This window comes from Melanerpes formicivorus, unplaced genomic scaffold (genome assembly GCF_026170545.1).
Source record: "Melanerpes formicivorus ecotype bairdi unplaced genomic scaffold, bMelFor1.0.p_v2 SCAF_3, whole genome shotgun sequence".
In the NCBI taxonomy this organism is placed as follows: domain Eukaryota; kingdom Metazoa; phylum Chordata; class Aves; order Piciformes; family Picidae; genus Melanerpes; species Melanerpes formicivorus.
Genome location: NW_027142355.1, coordinates 14,124,929 through 14,141,526, shown reverse-complemented (window position 1 = coordinate 14,141,526; position 16,598 = coordinate 14,124,929). Strand labels below are relative to the sequence as shown.

The 16,598-nt window shown below is 41.7% G+C and overlaps 2 protein-coding genes across 7 annotated transcripts in view; one reads left to right on the top strand and one right to left on the bottom strand.

Annotated features, from left to right (window-relative positions):
• Window positions 1–3,444, top strand: part of ARMC10 (armadillo repeat containing 10) — an 18,971-nt gene extending 15,527 nt beyond the window's left edge. Inside the window, exons 7-9 of one of the 2 annotated variants that reach the window (XR_010990943.1) lie at window positions 755–910; window positions 1,565–1,603; window positions 3,223–3,444. Coding sequence is in view for 1 of the 2 variants with exons in the window: in XM_068167274.1 (XP_068023375.1) it covers window positions 755–838 (84 nt within the window). In the remaining variant the exon portion in view is untranslated. Of the gene's footprint in view, window positions 1–754; window positions 934–1,564; window positions 1,604–3,222 lie in introns of those variants that run through there. The other variant, XM_068167274.1, reaches the window with a different exon arrangement.
• Window positions 1–16,598, bottom strand: part of NAPEPLD (N-acyl phosphatidylethanolamine phospholipase D) — a 21,595-nt gene extending 4,997 nt beyond the window's left edge. Inside the window, exons 1-2 of one of the 5 annotated variants that reach the window (XM_068167225.1) lie at window positions 16,356–16,598; window positions 4,020–4,329 (exon numbers count right to left, since the gene is read on the bottom strand). In XM_068167225.1, the coding sequence (XP_068023326.1) occupies window positions 4,020–4,329; window positions 16,356–16,549 (504 nt within the window). In that variant the 5' untranslated portion in view covers window positions 16,550–16,598. The other 4 variants (XM_068167252.1, XM_068167259.1, XM_068167241.1 and 1 more) reach the window with 4 other exon arrangements.

Below are 16,598 nucleotides of genomic sequence, written 5' to 3'. Positions count from 1 at the left end.
CATTCTATTTTTAGCAAACTAGAGAAATGGAAACACAAACCAAATACCTTTATAATGATAAATTTTCTAGCTACTTCCTCCTAGTTTCACCTAAAGTTTTTGTAACATTGTTTTCAGTTCTCTGTTAAGAGAGAAGAGAAGGCTTGAGAGTGTTCCATTAGGTGAAGGGCCTAATAGAGCCTGAAAGCATTGCGGGGAGAGCACTGCAAGGCACCAACATCTAGGGAAAGGCTCGGCAGTCAGTTGGCCTTCCTAACCTAGGAAATAATCTATACACTGTTACTATACCAAATGTTCCAGCTTAACTTGTGCAACTAAAGGATGCATCCTCTAAACCCTAACACAAATAGTCTCAAACCCACAGATGCAAGGAAAATCCACACTCCCAGAAGAGCTCCACAGAAGCTCTGACAGCATTCATCAGCCTGACTCTCCCATACAGAAGCAGCACATGGAGGGACCCTCACCTGCTTGATGAGAGCTTTTACAGCTCCCTCTACCCATCCTGCCAAGAATTCCATGAGCATTGTAAAACACAAACTCATCTTAAGACAGACCTTAAGGCACTCAGCTGTGCTTCCTGTGATGTTTTATTGAGGCCTTCAAGGTAATTAAAGTTTCATGATTACTGAATAAATCACTGTACTGATCTCCCTGTACATTCAGGATGCAGTCCCATGAATAACTTAAAATCAGACAAAATCCATACTCTGGGTAACAAAGTTATGGAAAACTTCCTCCTTTCTTATTCCAGGGTGAATACTTAGGGAGTCTCCACTCACATCTGGTGGGTCAGAGAACTGATCCAGCTGAACATCAATCCAGAGGAAGAAAATAGACAGCTGTCAGCTTGGTCAGCTTCCAAATTTGACTCGCGTGTAGCCTCAAGCTGGCACAAAGGAAGTCACAGGTAGGTAACATCTACTGAAACTCATGGTCCAGCCACCACTCATTGTCTCATTTTGAACCAGAGCTATTCTCTTCATTGCAAATTGGCTGAGATCCTTATGCAGGAGTTTTCCTATTAAAGAAACCCAACCAAAGTCTTCTCAGAATTCTGACCATCTCCAGTTCTGCTACACTGTAGCTGAGGTTCCCTTCCCAAATACTTCTGGTCTGAACTCCTTGCATCTCTTCAAAAGGATTTTCCTGTGTTAGGCATCTCCTACAGTTTTCTCTCCCTGGTAATCACAGATGTCCCAGCACCTCTGGTTCTTAGTCAGGTTCTCCCTGCAGTTGTTGCTGCTCTCATTCGCTAGCTATAGGACAGATTAGCTATGTCAGGGAGCTTCTACAGAGGTGCCCTCTCACTCATTTACAATCCAGCTGATGTCGTGACAGTTAAGGAGACTGGGATTTCCCTTGCTAAAACACTCCTCACAGCTTCAGGAAAGTTACTTTCTCCATGATATTTTTTGATTTGGAGGGCATGTGCTGGGAAAAACCATGCACACCTCCATCCCCTGCAGTCCTGCTGTAAGGAATAAAATCTTTATGAAATTGTATTATCTGAGAATTAATGGACACAACATGTCTACTGGAAAACTTTCTTTTCTGTCTCCAGGAACAAGAAATAGAGAACTTTCTAGAAACTCAGTGTAAGGTGAGTACAATGCCATCACTTAATTCCCACAAGAGTAAGCACAGTATGAGTACTAGACTGAGACAAACTGCAACAGAGCTTTGAAACATGGTATAAATGTCAAATCATAGAATGGTTAGGGTTGGAAAGGACCTCCAAAGGTCATCCAGTCCAACCCCCAAATCAGTTATCAACAGAAGCAAAATGTGCCTTATGCTATCTTATTTTCATCACTGCAGTCATACAAAAACTTCACTTGTGGTGCCCCTTCCCCCCTCCCACGCTCTTCTTTCCTTCCTAATGCAAAGCCAGAAGCAGCACATGACAGGCTTTGGTAGGACTTGCTAATTAGCTTAGGACTTTTGGCACTTGGTGCATGCTGGAATACCACTGGATTTTACAGAAATGAGAACAATCTCAGATGTTGATACAACAACTAAAAACTAAACACATCTCAAGAGCACTGAAAAACACTCATTCATAACGGCTGTAATGGAAATGCAAGAAGTTTTTGTGTTCTGGACAACCACATGGGCCTGCTGGTGAAGGCATGTTTAGAATACACAGAGCTTTACACAGGGAAACACAGAGATGGGATCAGGCCTCTTGTTTTCTTTGCTTTTTTTCCCCACATTTGCAAAGTCCTTGGTACAAATAAAGTTAACCTGAGCATCACTGCAGGGTGTCACTATGCACACTAGGCACAAGTAGGATTCTAGCTGAAGGATGTGCTATCTAGCAGAGCTAAATAAAGCATGAAGCCCTTAGTCTGAACATCAAAGAACTTCACAGGTTCTTTACAGATTGATTTAGGTGTGGAACAAACATAAATGGTCAAGCATCAAAGTGGCAGAGGACTCAAGAAGTGCATTTTATTGATCCCTATCTAGGGTTTTGCAGGCACTTAATTAAAAAATTTCACATGCAAAGCAACAAAATTAGTCCAAAATTAATCCTGGCTGGGTCAGAGAAGCAGCTTCACAAGTGGTACAGTGTAGATTTCATTGTAATCATCCTTTATTGCAGGGATAATCTGTAAATTAAAGAGTGCTGCAGCTCTCCACTGCCAGTAGAGTGCTATATATCCTGCATCTGCAGTACACCTTTAGTCTGTCTTCCAGCTACTTCAGTCACTAACCACAAGTGGCAAAATCTGAAGCCTACTGTGCACATACAGAGTAGGACAGTGGTCAAAGGCAATTGCAAACACCATGGGGTGAGTTTTACACAAATATAGCCCAATATCATAGTGTAGCCCACTGTCTAGAAAGCTGTACACACTGAGGCACAGCCACTGACTGCTACTTCTACAAGGTGCAGACAATGTCTAGAAGCAGGACTTCAGTCAGTTGTTACTATTACAGAGCAATTATAGCCAAGATTATTTCTCCCTTAACACATCCTTAAAGAAACCTTCACCCCTCTGACCACCTTAACACTGCCTTCCTGACAACAAAGCTGTTCAAATTCCTTCCTTCACAAGTAATTTACCTAAAATACAAATGGAAAGTGTAAGTCCTTTGCTAAATACTGAGTGGGAGGTTTACAGCTTGGTCATGCCTTTTTTTGCTTGGTTAAAAGCTTTAATAACACCTGCTTGCTGAAAAGTGCTTTCCCTGTTTCCACACACTTCAGTACAGCTTTTCCAGAGTGCTGCCGACACAAAATACCTTGCGAAGTGACCTTAACTGTCAAACTGTTAACACTTCTTGTGGCCACAAAGATAACCCATGGCTTTCCATGGAGAAGCAGCTCCTCGCAGAGGTTGCCTCCTCTGCTTCCTTCTTTATATAAAACACTTGACAGAAGCCATACCCCAAGAACAAATAACGAACAAATAATGGTGTGGCCCAGTGAACTGGCACTGCACCTTTAGAGTTTCAGTACAAATCATTGCTCAGGTTAGCTTTTAACAGATGGATTATTTTTTTCTCCTGGTATATTGAAAGAGAAAACTACAGATTTGCAAGCTCTTTCGTGAAGAAACGTCAGCAACTGTTTATTGCATTTTCATGAAGCAGTTGTAAAGTATGTAGTAAATGGCAGTGTGAAAAATAAAAGTCAGGTGAGATATGCCACAGCTACTTCATGAAATATAAATTACAGTAGTATCATGCTTCATAGAGCAACATCTATTAACAAAGAAAGAATGTAACTGCAGAGCTAGGGGGCATTTTTGCTGGTTTAGTAAATAAAAATTGAGCTGGATAAATCAAAGGGTGTAGTGCCAACAGAAAAGGAGGATGAAAATTAAAGAGGCAGAAAGTATTAGCAAATCTTTTGGAAAGAATAAAGTGATAAAGCAATCAGAAAAACAAGACTTGAAAAGTCTCCAGAAGGTGCTCCGTAAGTATTAGTCAGAAACTGTCCTATTTCATTGATTAAAGCAAGGATAAAGGTAATGTCAGTCAAGAAGAGGAAGCATGCAAGTGTTTACCTGCTTTGAGCTTGGCACATTGCTGTTATTCTTTTCTGTGAGGGACCATTTCAAAATATTTGGCAAGGTTGGTGATTTCCATGTTGGCCATGGATTGACAAACCTCCCATCTTTGCCCCTCTTTGATTTAGTTACATCCTCTTCTAATCTGTAGTCCAGCCTGAAGCTTTTCCTGGAGGTCCTGGAAGAATCGCTGCCCCTGGAGCTTCGGCCTGAATTCTGACGCTTCCTCACTGCTTCTTTAGGGTACTGGTTAGACATAGTCAAAGGCTGCTCCTCCTCTGTTTTCTTATCCATGGCTTTTGGAGAACTAAAACAGATTTTGAATTAATCAGTCTTTTCTTGGACCAACATCAATATCCATAACAATGAATCTTCTCACACATACTAGAAACAACTCTGTTGTTCTTATTTTATGATTTACTACATTCTTTTTTCCTCAACAAAATATGTTTTTAGAACAGTTGCTGTTACACAAAAGACCTCAAAAACGTGCTGTGGCAAGTAGACAGGAGATGAACTCTTTGTAGTTGAGGAAGAATTTTCGTCCCTGGTATGCACAGCTTCAGATACTAACACCATTAGCTGCCAGCTGCAAGAGTAGGGGGAAGGGTTCCTCAATTTACATTTGGCAAGAAGAAGTTCCTCCTGAAACCTGGGGAGGTTTAGTGCATGGTGTAACATGATCCTGCAAACCTGTTCAAGAGACCCTGGAACTAGAATATGCTAGGATTTGCCCATCTAGGGACTTTGTCTTGTAGCCAGAGCAGCAGCTTCTACTGACAACGTGCACATACAGCAGAGAAGTCAGAACACAAAAGACATTTGGTCCTGTATTCTCCAAAAGCTTATTGTAATAACAGTAAACCCACAGCTTTAAATGTAATGTTGATACACATTTAACCAAACTGACCAGTGAAAGGCCACAGAAAATGGGAACATCTCAAATAAGTTGTGGCTGCAATGTGTGCTATTAATTCCACAACAGAAAGCAAAAATGAGAAAATAATCAAGCAAATATTACTCCTATAACATCCTAGTTCTGCCACATTTCTTAGAAAACAGCAAACTCAGCAGCTAGAGCCTCTTATTCCAAACTGCATTGATGGGTTGCAGAGTTTAGGAACATGAAGTTCTATTTCCAAGGTGTACAAAAAAATCCCCATTTCATTTTAAAAGCTGCTAATGCAATCCAGTTGAAGGTAAATGCTCCAGTTTCTGCATGGACTTTATTCAGCTGACTGGCAATTTACTGTTCTGACAGACTGCTGTGCTACAGAGTACACAACTCTGGGGCTTACAAACTCTCCCTGATAATAACTAGAAGATGACACATGAAGGCTGTACTGCCATTTAGCCAGACTTGGACAGGCTGGAGTGCTGGGAAGGGAGAAATTGAATGAAATTTAACAAGGAAAAGTGTAGAGTCCTGCATCTGGGAAAGCTGGGGGTCCTGGTGGACTAAAGGATGCCCATGAGCCAGCAACATGCCCCTGGGGGCAAGAAGGGCAATGGCGCCCTGGGGCGGATTAGAAGGGCTGTGAGTAGGTCAAGAGAGGTTCTGCCCTGGTGAGGTCACATCTGAAATATTCTGTCCATTTCTGGGCCCATCAGTTCACGAAGGACCTCAGTGAACTGCTTGAAAGAGTCCAGCACAGAGCCACAAATATTCTGAAGGGAGTGGAGCATCTCCCTTGTGAGAAAAGGCTGAGGGGAGCTGGGTCTCTTTAGCTTGGAGAAGAGGAGCCTGAGGGGTGACCTCATTCGTGTTTATGAAGATGTGAAGGACAGTGTCAGGAGGGCAGAGCCAGGCTCTGTTCAGTGATGTCCAATGATGGGACAAGGGGCAACTGGTGCAAGCTGGAACAGAGGAGGGTCCGTGTGAACATAAGGGAAAACTTTTTCACTGTGAGGGTTACAGACCACTAGAACAGGCTGCCCAGAGGGGTTGCAGTCTCCTTCTGTGCAGACATTCAAAGCCCACCTGGATGTTTTCCTGTGTGGCCTGTACTTGGTGATTCTGCTCTGGCAGGGGCAGTTGGACTGGACGAGCTTTCGAGATCCCTTAAATCCCCTAACATTCTTTCAATCTGTGACCTAACAGATTGTAAACAGACATCACAATAAACTGCTTAGGTGCAGGAATAAGTTTTATTATGCAACTGTGAAGTTCATCCTGTAGTAAAAGTCTCCCCCCCCCCCATATTTCAGCCCATTTGTTGCTTCATCAATTCAGATACTTAAACTTCAGCTCTGTACTCATATGAGATGTAGTGGGCTGAGGCATGAAAGCCAGTCCACTCAAACAACATTTTCAGAAAAGAGAATTACAGCCCACATTTTTCTTAGAACTTGCACAGTTCAGTGTGCCCCTCACAAGTTCCTAATGACAAGGAACCAGAAACACATTGTCACTGCAACCCTTGCACCCAAGGCTTTGCACAAAACAAGTGCTAGCAAACTGAACCCAAATGCATTTACAGGGTTTCTGCAAGCTCAGATGCACAGCCAGTCCCTGCTACTTTGTCAGCAAGCAGTTCCTAAAGAGAAAGCAGTGTCAGCTGCAAAGCTGTGACTACTGATAAATATTGTGATAGTTTCTTTAAAACACACATATTATTTTGCCATACAGTAAAGAAAAAATGTGGTCACATCCAAATTCACCTCTAATGAAGCAGCTGAACAACAATCAGCAAATACTGCTGAAAGAATGCCTTTGGTCAGAATCCTGGTTTAATGTAATTGCTCTGTACTCTAGTTTTACTGAAACCACTCTGCTTCTGTATTTCCTATTTAGCAATAAGATCCCACATCTGCATCACAGTTCTAACTGAGCTGCCACTAAACAGTTACTGGAATAAGGAATAAGCCTTCAGTAAACAGCCACCCAAATTATTCTGCACCATTTTAAGCAGATACAAATGACAACAAAAAGAGTCAGCACCACAAAAAGGAAGACAGAAGACCCAAAATACGGTAATGGGTATTTTAACTGTTACTTTAACTTAGGAGGGTTGGCAAATTTTGCATTCTTCAAAGACTAATCTCAATGCCAGCTCAGCTTATTAATTTAGCAAAGCACGGAGACAGCATAAAACATCCACTCTTCTAGAAAGCCTCATGAAAACAAATCACAAAAGTTTAATCAGATAGATACTTAATTCCAGGAAATTCTTCTATTAACAGCTCAGATGTCTGATTTTTAAATATATAACTACTGTAATTACTGTTCCTACAACACACTTGCTAAGAGAGAGCAGAGTGCCTCAGGTTTTATTTTTAAGCTGCTGTTTATCTATTTATTCATCTCTAAAATAGGTGAATTCTACTTTTGCTTACATTTTCATATAAGCCTTTGATCTTATTCCGAAAGCATAAACCTCTAGGGAAGTGGGGATCAGCTATGCTGATTAAACAAACACAATGCCAAGGCACTTAGGGCACTGTAGGTATCTGTCTGCCAACATACTTTCCCCAGGAAGCACATACATTACTGTCATTAGTATTCCATAAGCAGCTGAAGAGGTAAAAGAGCTCTGCACTCACAGAATACTTTAAATCAGTTTACATGCATAAAGCAAGGGACACATTTACAAACAACTGACAAAGTAATCCTGATGAACTTCAGATTCCTTTAAAACATCAGTCTAGGAGTTCATTTCTGGTTTGTTTAAACTGGTAAAATATATCCTACAGTATTCATGGAATAGAGTCAATAGGATCTATTTTTTCTTATAAAAAAATGTAAATAATTTCTTGAAAGACAGCAATCATTAACTTAAAATATAATTCAAGCAGTTATTCGTCCAAAGAAATTCTTACCCTTTCACAAAAGAAAGTACCTACAGACAAGGAGATTTGGCAGCTATATTTTAAATAATAGAAAACACACGACCAGAAGTGAGCTGATTTTTCATCCAGTTTTCAGAATTCTTATCTCTAAAAAAGAGATAATAGTTTGGTACTTGCAAAATAAATTTAAGCACTGGATTGACAGTCAAATTATGAGCAATAGAGACACCAAAAATCAAACTGGAATAGAGATGTGTTCACTTGGGAGGGGCAGGGGGAAGGGAGTCCTGTCTAATGAATAGTCATTATTGTAATGTTCCAGAAGAAATCATCTATTTTCCAAACTTTTAAACTAAGAAGAAAATCACTACTCAAAATCATTAACAAATGGAACCCATCCTTCAGGATGAGGTGACTTATCCCCAACAAAGGCCAGTGGATTACCACCATTTGTAAGAGGTGCTCAGGCAAGATAAAACCCAACTGAACTCAAAAGGAAAGGGACCAAGGCATACCATCTACCACAGGAAACCCATCTGTCAGGAGAAATCCACAAGGCCAGAAGGTACTCTAGACAAACCATCACTGTCTGCTGAACAAGATGAATCAAAATGCAGGGCTCACGTATCTTGTTTCCCAGCACCAAATACTGAGAGGTACCTAGTAATTCACAAAGCAAGGGAGGAGTTGTGGATCAGGCAGGACATACCATTGAAATCCCACCTCTTTTGTTGCAGTTAGCAGGCTTACAGCTGTAAACAGGATATAGCCCTCGTGACTACAGGTTTGAGGCCAATTATTTATTTTAACATTGCTTATATACCCCAAAATTTAAATACAACTATTTTGGCATTGAGCCTTCTGTTTAGTTAGGAAAATAATTGAGTAGTTTAACTAAGTATTTTTATACTTTTGCTTTCTGTTCTGAAAGAAGGCTGGAAACAGAATACATGAACATTACAAGGAGCACTCTGCCATTAAGTTTTTCCTGTTTAAATTATCTTTTAAACAACAGAGCTTCAGACCAAATTAACTTTACTTGAAGAAGAAATGCATTAACATAAAATCTGTTGTGCAAGTCTTCACCTTTTCCAGCCAGCCTCCTCTAACCTCCACTACTCCATAACTGAAATGATGTAGCTCCCCCTAAGCAGCCATGCACAGACATGCTACTGACCATGAAGCCTGCCAGAACAGACTCACCCTTCTCTTCCACACAGAAATGTGGTCCTTATTTGGCAATTCCATAAGGCCCAAAGTTTAAGAAAGAGTTATTATGAAGCTATGGTTTCCTGGAACTCAGAAACATTCAGAAAGCTTTATACTTACCTTGAAAACATTCCATAGCTTTCCAAATATCCCTAATTCTATTTCTGAAGCCATAAATTCATTTGTCATCATTGTGTTTCTGCAGAACTACATCCAGAACTGGGCTGCACTATGCACCATCTCAAAGTGACAACACACAGTTCCTAGCAAGCTCAGACTGCTGCAGCCTTCCCAAAGCAAGAGAGTCTGAGCTTTCTGCAAGCCATATACTTCTACACAACCACAAGATTTTCTTTCAACATATTGTTTTTAATGTCTGCAAAGATCACACTTTTTGGCTTGAAACAAAACAAAACAAATAAAAATTGGGAAAAGGCTGCTGTACACTCAACTACCAAACAACTGCCAGCTAAGTTTTGGCTGTGTTTTCATTTTCTCCTTCAGGTTTGAAATTGCTTGCTTTAAATAATGAACAGTTTGAGAGTGGAAAATTCTGAATGCATTTAAACTTTCATGGTGCAGTAGTTCAGGGCTGCTCATCACACAACTGCAACTCATCAAAGCAAGTAGCTCAGCTTTCTGCAGACCAATTTGGAAGTGTTCTTTCACTTTCTTGCACATTTTTTAACCACTGCAACAGCAATCATTTCAGGTGCTCTTGATCTCAGAGTTTCTCACACACACACAAAAAGGTCTCTCAAGCTTGCAGCTTGCTGATTTATACATTCATTATCTGAGATTTCCTATTGAATGTTACAAGCAAGCACAAGCATTGTAAAAATTTCCATTCACAGAATGTTAGAGGTCAGAAGCAACCTCCAAGGGTCATCCAGTCCAACCCTCCTGCCATACCAGGACCACCTAGGGCAAGTCACACAGCAACACATCCAGGTGGGTTTTGAAGACCTCCAGAGATGGAGACTCCACAACCCCTCTGGGCAGGCTGTTCCAGGGCTCTGTCACCTTCACAGCAAAGGGTTTTTTTCCTCATATGGAGATGGAATTTCCTGTGCATGCATTTACATCTATTGCCCCTCATCCTACCACTGGGTATCACTGAAAAGACACTGATTCCATCCTCCTAACAGCCACCTTTCACACTTCTGTAGATATTTTAACAGCCAGATTGGGATTCCTTAGGATGGCTTACTCCCATATTTTCCAAATATTCACAAAGAAACAAATCCATGCCAGTACAGCCTTATTCCATTATTTGCTGTACCATTTGATTACATAGCTATAGGCTGCCAGGCCAGCTTTTCTCTGTTCTCAACAAGTTTGTAAGGATCCTGATTCTACAGTGTTTTTTCTGTACTGTTCAAGAAAGAGGAGTAATTAAATAGAACAGAAACAGCTCTTTCCAGAAACAACCTCAGAACTAGGATGAATCCTTTACTATTCTTCTCCAGTTTTAAGGTCCAACAGGAAAACAAAGCAAAGTTGTATTTAAACATAACAGAGAAAAAAAATAGTTACACATAAACCAGATGTGGAACATCTCCACATGGTCATCTGTTGTTAGACTTTTTTCCTGCAACAGCTGTATTACTTCAGCAGCCACCACCATTCTGCATTCATTGCTCTCCTGGGCTTGTCAAAACAAACATTTGTGTCCACGTGGTGAATTAGTTCAAGAAACTGATCCAGCTGATAGTCACTTCTTACCTGGCCATCCCACTTGTATTACTATGTAACCATGCAAGTGTTTATACCACCAAACTGGCCGGGCCAGAGAAGGCTGAGAACAGGAATATACTGCTGTAAACAAAGCCCACCTGTGCCAGTACTGCTATAAAAAAAGCAACTCATTAAATAACCTCTCAGTTAGAATTCACTTAGTAGAGCTGAGTTACACTACCAAATTAGGTTCAGTAATGCCCCCTACCCTTAATATATTTAATTTTTCATTTGTTCCCTGTCCAAGGCTTCATCCACATTTACGACTGCTGCTACTCACACTCTACCATTTCATATTACACCAAAGGAAATTCAATAGCTATCTACAACAAAAAAGACAGCCCACTCCTTACTACACACTGCAAACTCTACTCTCCTGGCAGTCATTATGGGAACTAAACCAATAGAAAGTTATTCAGAGCCGTTGGGGTGCCTATCAGCTACATCCTTCCATGCCTCTGGATACAAATGCAAATGGGCGTAGAGTCAGGCCTATCCCTAGTACCTGGAGCCACCTATTTCTCAACCCTGGGTTAAATCCCATCAGCTAAGGGCACTGTATCAACTGTATAAAGATGCCTCTTACTGGAATTGGGACTATGCATAACTGTTTTCCCTTTGTTTCCAGGTGCCCCAGCTGATTGCCCCTGTCCTATGTGGTCACTTTGTAGTTCTCAAACATGTTTATGAACTGCATTTAATATTCCAGAAGTTTCTGTTACATGCATACTGTTTAGGTTGTGCTCCCTGACAGTAGTTGTCCATAGAGGCCACTCATATGAACAGAGACGACCAACCCAGGAGCCAATTCTCTTAGCTATACAATTTCAGCAAATTATTTCCCTTTCTACCTTCATCTCCTACTGCAGTCTGGAATAAAAGGATTCAGAAGTATCCATCACATTTGAAAAAGCAGCCTAGGCTATCATTACCATTAAGCACAGTCTAATTCTGTGCTATTGCTGAAGCACTCACCCAAGGAAAGCAGGAGTCAAATTCCCATGTCAGAGCAGAAAGTGCTTTCCTTTGCTCTCTCTAAACAACTCATTTCATACAACTATTTAATGCATAGGGAAGAATGTTGGAAACAAGAGCTGTAATGAAAATTTTCTTACCTGCTCTGCAAGACTCAGGCTGACAACACCCTGAAGCAGGGTTTGTGCCTTGCAGCTGTGTTACGCTATGCAATACAATAACTGAATCACCAAACACACGTAGACAGCTTTTAAAATCAACACATATCATATGCACACAGATGGGTGGGTAAACCATGGTTTCCAACAACAATGGCAATCTCCACAGATGGTCCTTCACATTTGTATAGAACTTCAACCCAGCTTTTCCAAAAGAGCAAACATGAAATTTGTACCAACCCAGCTACAGGATCTGGACTGCAACTTTCATGTTCTGGTACCAGCTGAAGTATATATGCAAATGAGCAGTTAATTTCAACTGCTCTACAGATGGGACTAAAGTTCATAACAGAGGCAAGACTTCCCAGGATGAGGCCTACTGTTAGAAAATATAGCCAAATGTTCAAGTTTAGCATTTACAAACTTTCTCCATGCCCATGCATTAACACCCTATGCATCTTGGGGTTAAGCTACGCAGTGTTGAAGCAATGTGAATGCACATTTTTCTAAACTAAAATGAAGTTTTAAAATATTGCAAGTTCACACTGCATCCTGAGGGTAAAGGTTTCCCATCTAACATCTCACGTCAGTTAGGTATGACAAAAAATAAATACCACTAAATGTAGTGAAACTAAGGCTATACTCAAGCATACTGTGGCAGAAACTTGAGTCCTTTTGCGGCACACGGCCATGAAGGCAAAGGAAGAATTGTTTCTATAGAAGTACACAGAAAAAAAAAAACTATTAAAACCTTGATCCATAGGTTTCATGTGACAAAGCAGGATCTGGATCAGTTCATTTATAAAACACCTCTGCCACTTTTATGTCTGCAACCACACAATCGCTATCTCTACCTCATTTACTAAGCCTTTTCTTTTCCTTTTCTCTCTGTGCCAGAAAGGAACAAACTCCTATGCAAATCTTCTCTAGACTCACACCAAGAATAATCCTTTAAAACCCTATAAAACTTCAGTTGCCCAGGAAGCACAGCAACACCCAAGCACAAAACAGTTTTATTTTCAAGTTAATAAACAGTCATGCATTTTTGTCTATACATATCTAAATGCTTGCCTATTTGATTCCAAAGTCCAAACACATTTCTCAGCAACAAAAAAAACCTTTCCCTAAATTGTCTCTAAAACTACTTAGATTTTCAATGTAAGCCCAACATTTGCTTGTCCCAACAACATTCTCTCTCTCCTGTCTGTGTATGTATGTACATACACCTCATAAATAGACCTATTTTAAACATCTGACTTCAAATTTATTGGAATACAAATAATTTCCAGGTCACTTATGATGACAGAATTAGAAGGGGTCTGTTGTTGTTGTTGGGGGGGAAATAATTAAAAAATCTTCTCTTGAGTGCAACTGTTCAAAGACCTTCTTTCACATGAGTTAAGCTAGAAGCTCACTAGCCTTTCCAAGTATAAAAACTTTGAATCTCCAAAACTTCAGACTGGAAAGTCATAAAGTCCTGACTGTTCTTTAACTGAAACACACTTACTAGCAGGGACTCCAAGTTGAACATCAGCCATATCAAAACACAAATAGCCAAAGAAACTGGAAGTGTCACAACATGGTAACACTTTTCAAGACAACCCTTTTTCCTGAATATAATCCTCCTCCATTCTATCCCCATGACTCTAGATGTCTCTTCATGTTTGCTAAATGAAAGGCAGACTGCTTTGGTTGTTATTCAACAACAACAGTATTAATATTAAAAGTTGTTTGGTTAGTGTTTGGTTGGTGTTGGGTTTTTTTAATTATGGAAGAGTCAAGGCATCTTTCCAACACAAATGTGAGCAGCCTACTAATTTTCAAGGTACCATCCAAATGTAGGTGTTTTAGGAAAACAAGGTGTTTCATTTAAACACACCTAAACAGATGCACACAAACAACTTGTTGCCACAATCTCATTGTCAGAAACAGTTGAACCTCATTAAAACCCTCCCTCAAAAGCCAGTCCACAGCATGGGAGAGTTCTGCCTCAGTTGAAACTAGTTACAAATACTACAACCAATAAACCCTGAAATCTTATCACAGGCCGTACTCAGCAGGCAGTAGCACTACTACCTCCAACCAGGGCAACAGATCTTACACCAGAAAAATGTCATGATATGCATCTTGATACACATTCCTTTTATCAGACCTTGCTTTCTGCAGTAGGACACAGTGGCAGCATGCTGTTTTCAGTGCCACTTGGCAGTACCCAGTTCTCTGCTGAATGGTTCTGTAAGTTTTATGTGATTGGGTGCAGTTGTTTGCTATTTGACCCCGAATTGCTCCTCCTTTATACAGCTGCTAAATAACAACATATTACATGCAAATAGTAAATAACACATCACTTCTTTCCTAGACTGTGTAAGAAAATTCAAACCAAGCACAACATCTGGTCTACAGAGAAATCCTTTTTACTCAAAGCTGCAATTAGGCACAAGATGCCCAAGTACTTTACCAGAGGTAGGATTCTGATTGTAACGCTAGCCAGTACATTGCAGCTACATACGTACAGCAATTGACTGGGAAAAAGGCGGGGGGATGGTGGGCAAGTCAGATCAGGAAGGGATTCATAGATGTGACAAAAGGCAAAAAAAATCATTTCACAGCAGGTATGTTACAGACAAAATCAATAATTAATACAGCAGCATTTCCATTTTTCTCATCAGAGACAAAACAACTGCCTCCCATTTGCAGAAAAGAATGCAAAGACTATTTCTGGGTGGAGAATCAGCAGTTTTGGTTCAACATTGCGCTTATAAAGGCTGAGGAGATAGCATATTTCTGCTGAGGCAATTCCTCAGGTCTGCTTAGCTAAATGAAGAAATAGTATTGGATTGGTTCCTTTTAAAAAGGCTGCAGATATCTTTTGATTTGGGCCAAGCTGGAGCCAAATTAACTGTTATTTATATTTGAACAGTTTTGTTGTTCACTTACTTCCTCCTCTCCTGAATGTGTCCTGTCCATCACAGCAAGGAAATCAGACAGAGCTTCCAATCTTCAAGTATTCAAAACTCCCATTATCTTTTTTATAACAGCTATTTCAATTTCATATAATTTAGGGTATTTCTAATGCAACTGTTGCAATAATTCTTGCATTAACAATATGTTATTGAAATGTTATTTCTTCTGGTATTCCTTAGTGGTTTAACTACAAAATTAATCAAGTTTCATATTTTATTAACTGGTAAAGCTAATACTATAAATTAAAAAATGCATTACTCTTTTTCAAGGGTCTTTTGTCAAAAAATAGAAGATATTTTTCCTTTCACTACCTTTAACCTTTTATGTCACTTTTGTCCGTGTAGTTTGAAAAATGAAAAAAAAAATAACAACGTGCAAATCATTCTTCCTTTTAAAACTGAAAGCTTGCTTCAAAATCGCCATTCAGGAAACTGAGTGACAAATCACAATCATCACTAGAAATAAGCATTTTTGCATAAGTTTAACATGAACTTAACTGCACATTGTCAAGACATTCAACAAATACTTTCCCTAAATCCTTACTAGAGATAATTGCGAATCACTAAGATTATTTGAGTGAAGTAATTAAATTAAATGACTGTTAATATCTTCCAGTTCACACAGTCGCAAGAAAATGCAAGGAACAAAAAAACGCTCACGATAAACATCTGCTCGTGTCTCTTCTTCAAAAGAGAACATTCCCTAAACCGTCAATAGTACGAAGTGTATTTTTCACAGGCGATTACATAACTTGTTTCTGAGCTCTGCTGCAGCGTATTCCACTGACGATTTAAGGGAGACGAAAGCATCGCAGCTGGGAGGGAGGGGGGCTGAAGGTAGGATTTCTGCTTTCAGGATTTCTCTCATCAGTGTGAAAGGCTCTCCCCGTCCCAAGTGTTTTCGGAGCTGATGCTAGTCGTGGTTTGTCAGTCAAGACCGCGGTACCTCTCGGGGGCGACCTTAGGGCTACCTAGGCAGGAATCGTCCGCGTCCCGCGCAGCGCAAGCCCCGACACCGCGCACAGCCTGCACCCACCTCGGAGCCCAGACAGCACAGGAGAGACCAGTTACACAGCTCCATTTCGGCCACGAGCCAGGGCTCAGCGGCCCCAGGCAGCTCGCCCACCGCGTAACTTTAGTGAGCGGACGCCCGCACTCGCTGTGCCCCGCTGCCGCCGGTGGGGGCTCCCCGCTTCGGCCCCGCTCCCGCAGGGGTTCTGCCCAGCGCCCCCCGCCACACTCACCCGGCGGGACCCCAGTACCGTACGTCCCGCTCTACCCAGTCCCGCTGCCGCGGTCGGAGCAGGTGCGCAGCACTGCGCTGCTCCAGCTCCTCTGGCCGGGCTTCGAAAACGACTGGTCGGGCAGGTGCCGCTCCCTCGAAGGGGCGCGGGGCGGGAGCCGCCGTTCAGGTTTGTCTCGGTCCCTCCCAGCCCACGGGAAGGCGCAGGGGCAACGACCCCCGCCTCCAGAGCGCTGCCTGCTGCCGGAGCGTCGCTCACCTCCCGGGCTGCTGTTGGCCCTGAGGAGTCTCGTCCTCCTCCTCCATGCTACCGCTCCACCCCCTCCGCGGCGGCTCCGCAGCTCTCCGGCAGGAGCCGTTGAACGGCTGCGGCTTCCCACCTGACCAGCCCGCTGCGGAGGGCAACGCGGCGAGCTGCAGGCAGCAGCTCCACAGCGCCCTACCCCTCACCATGGCGCGGCGGCACTTCCGCGCTCCGCGGGGCCGTTCGGGCGCCCAGTGG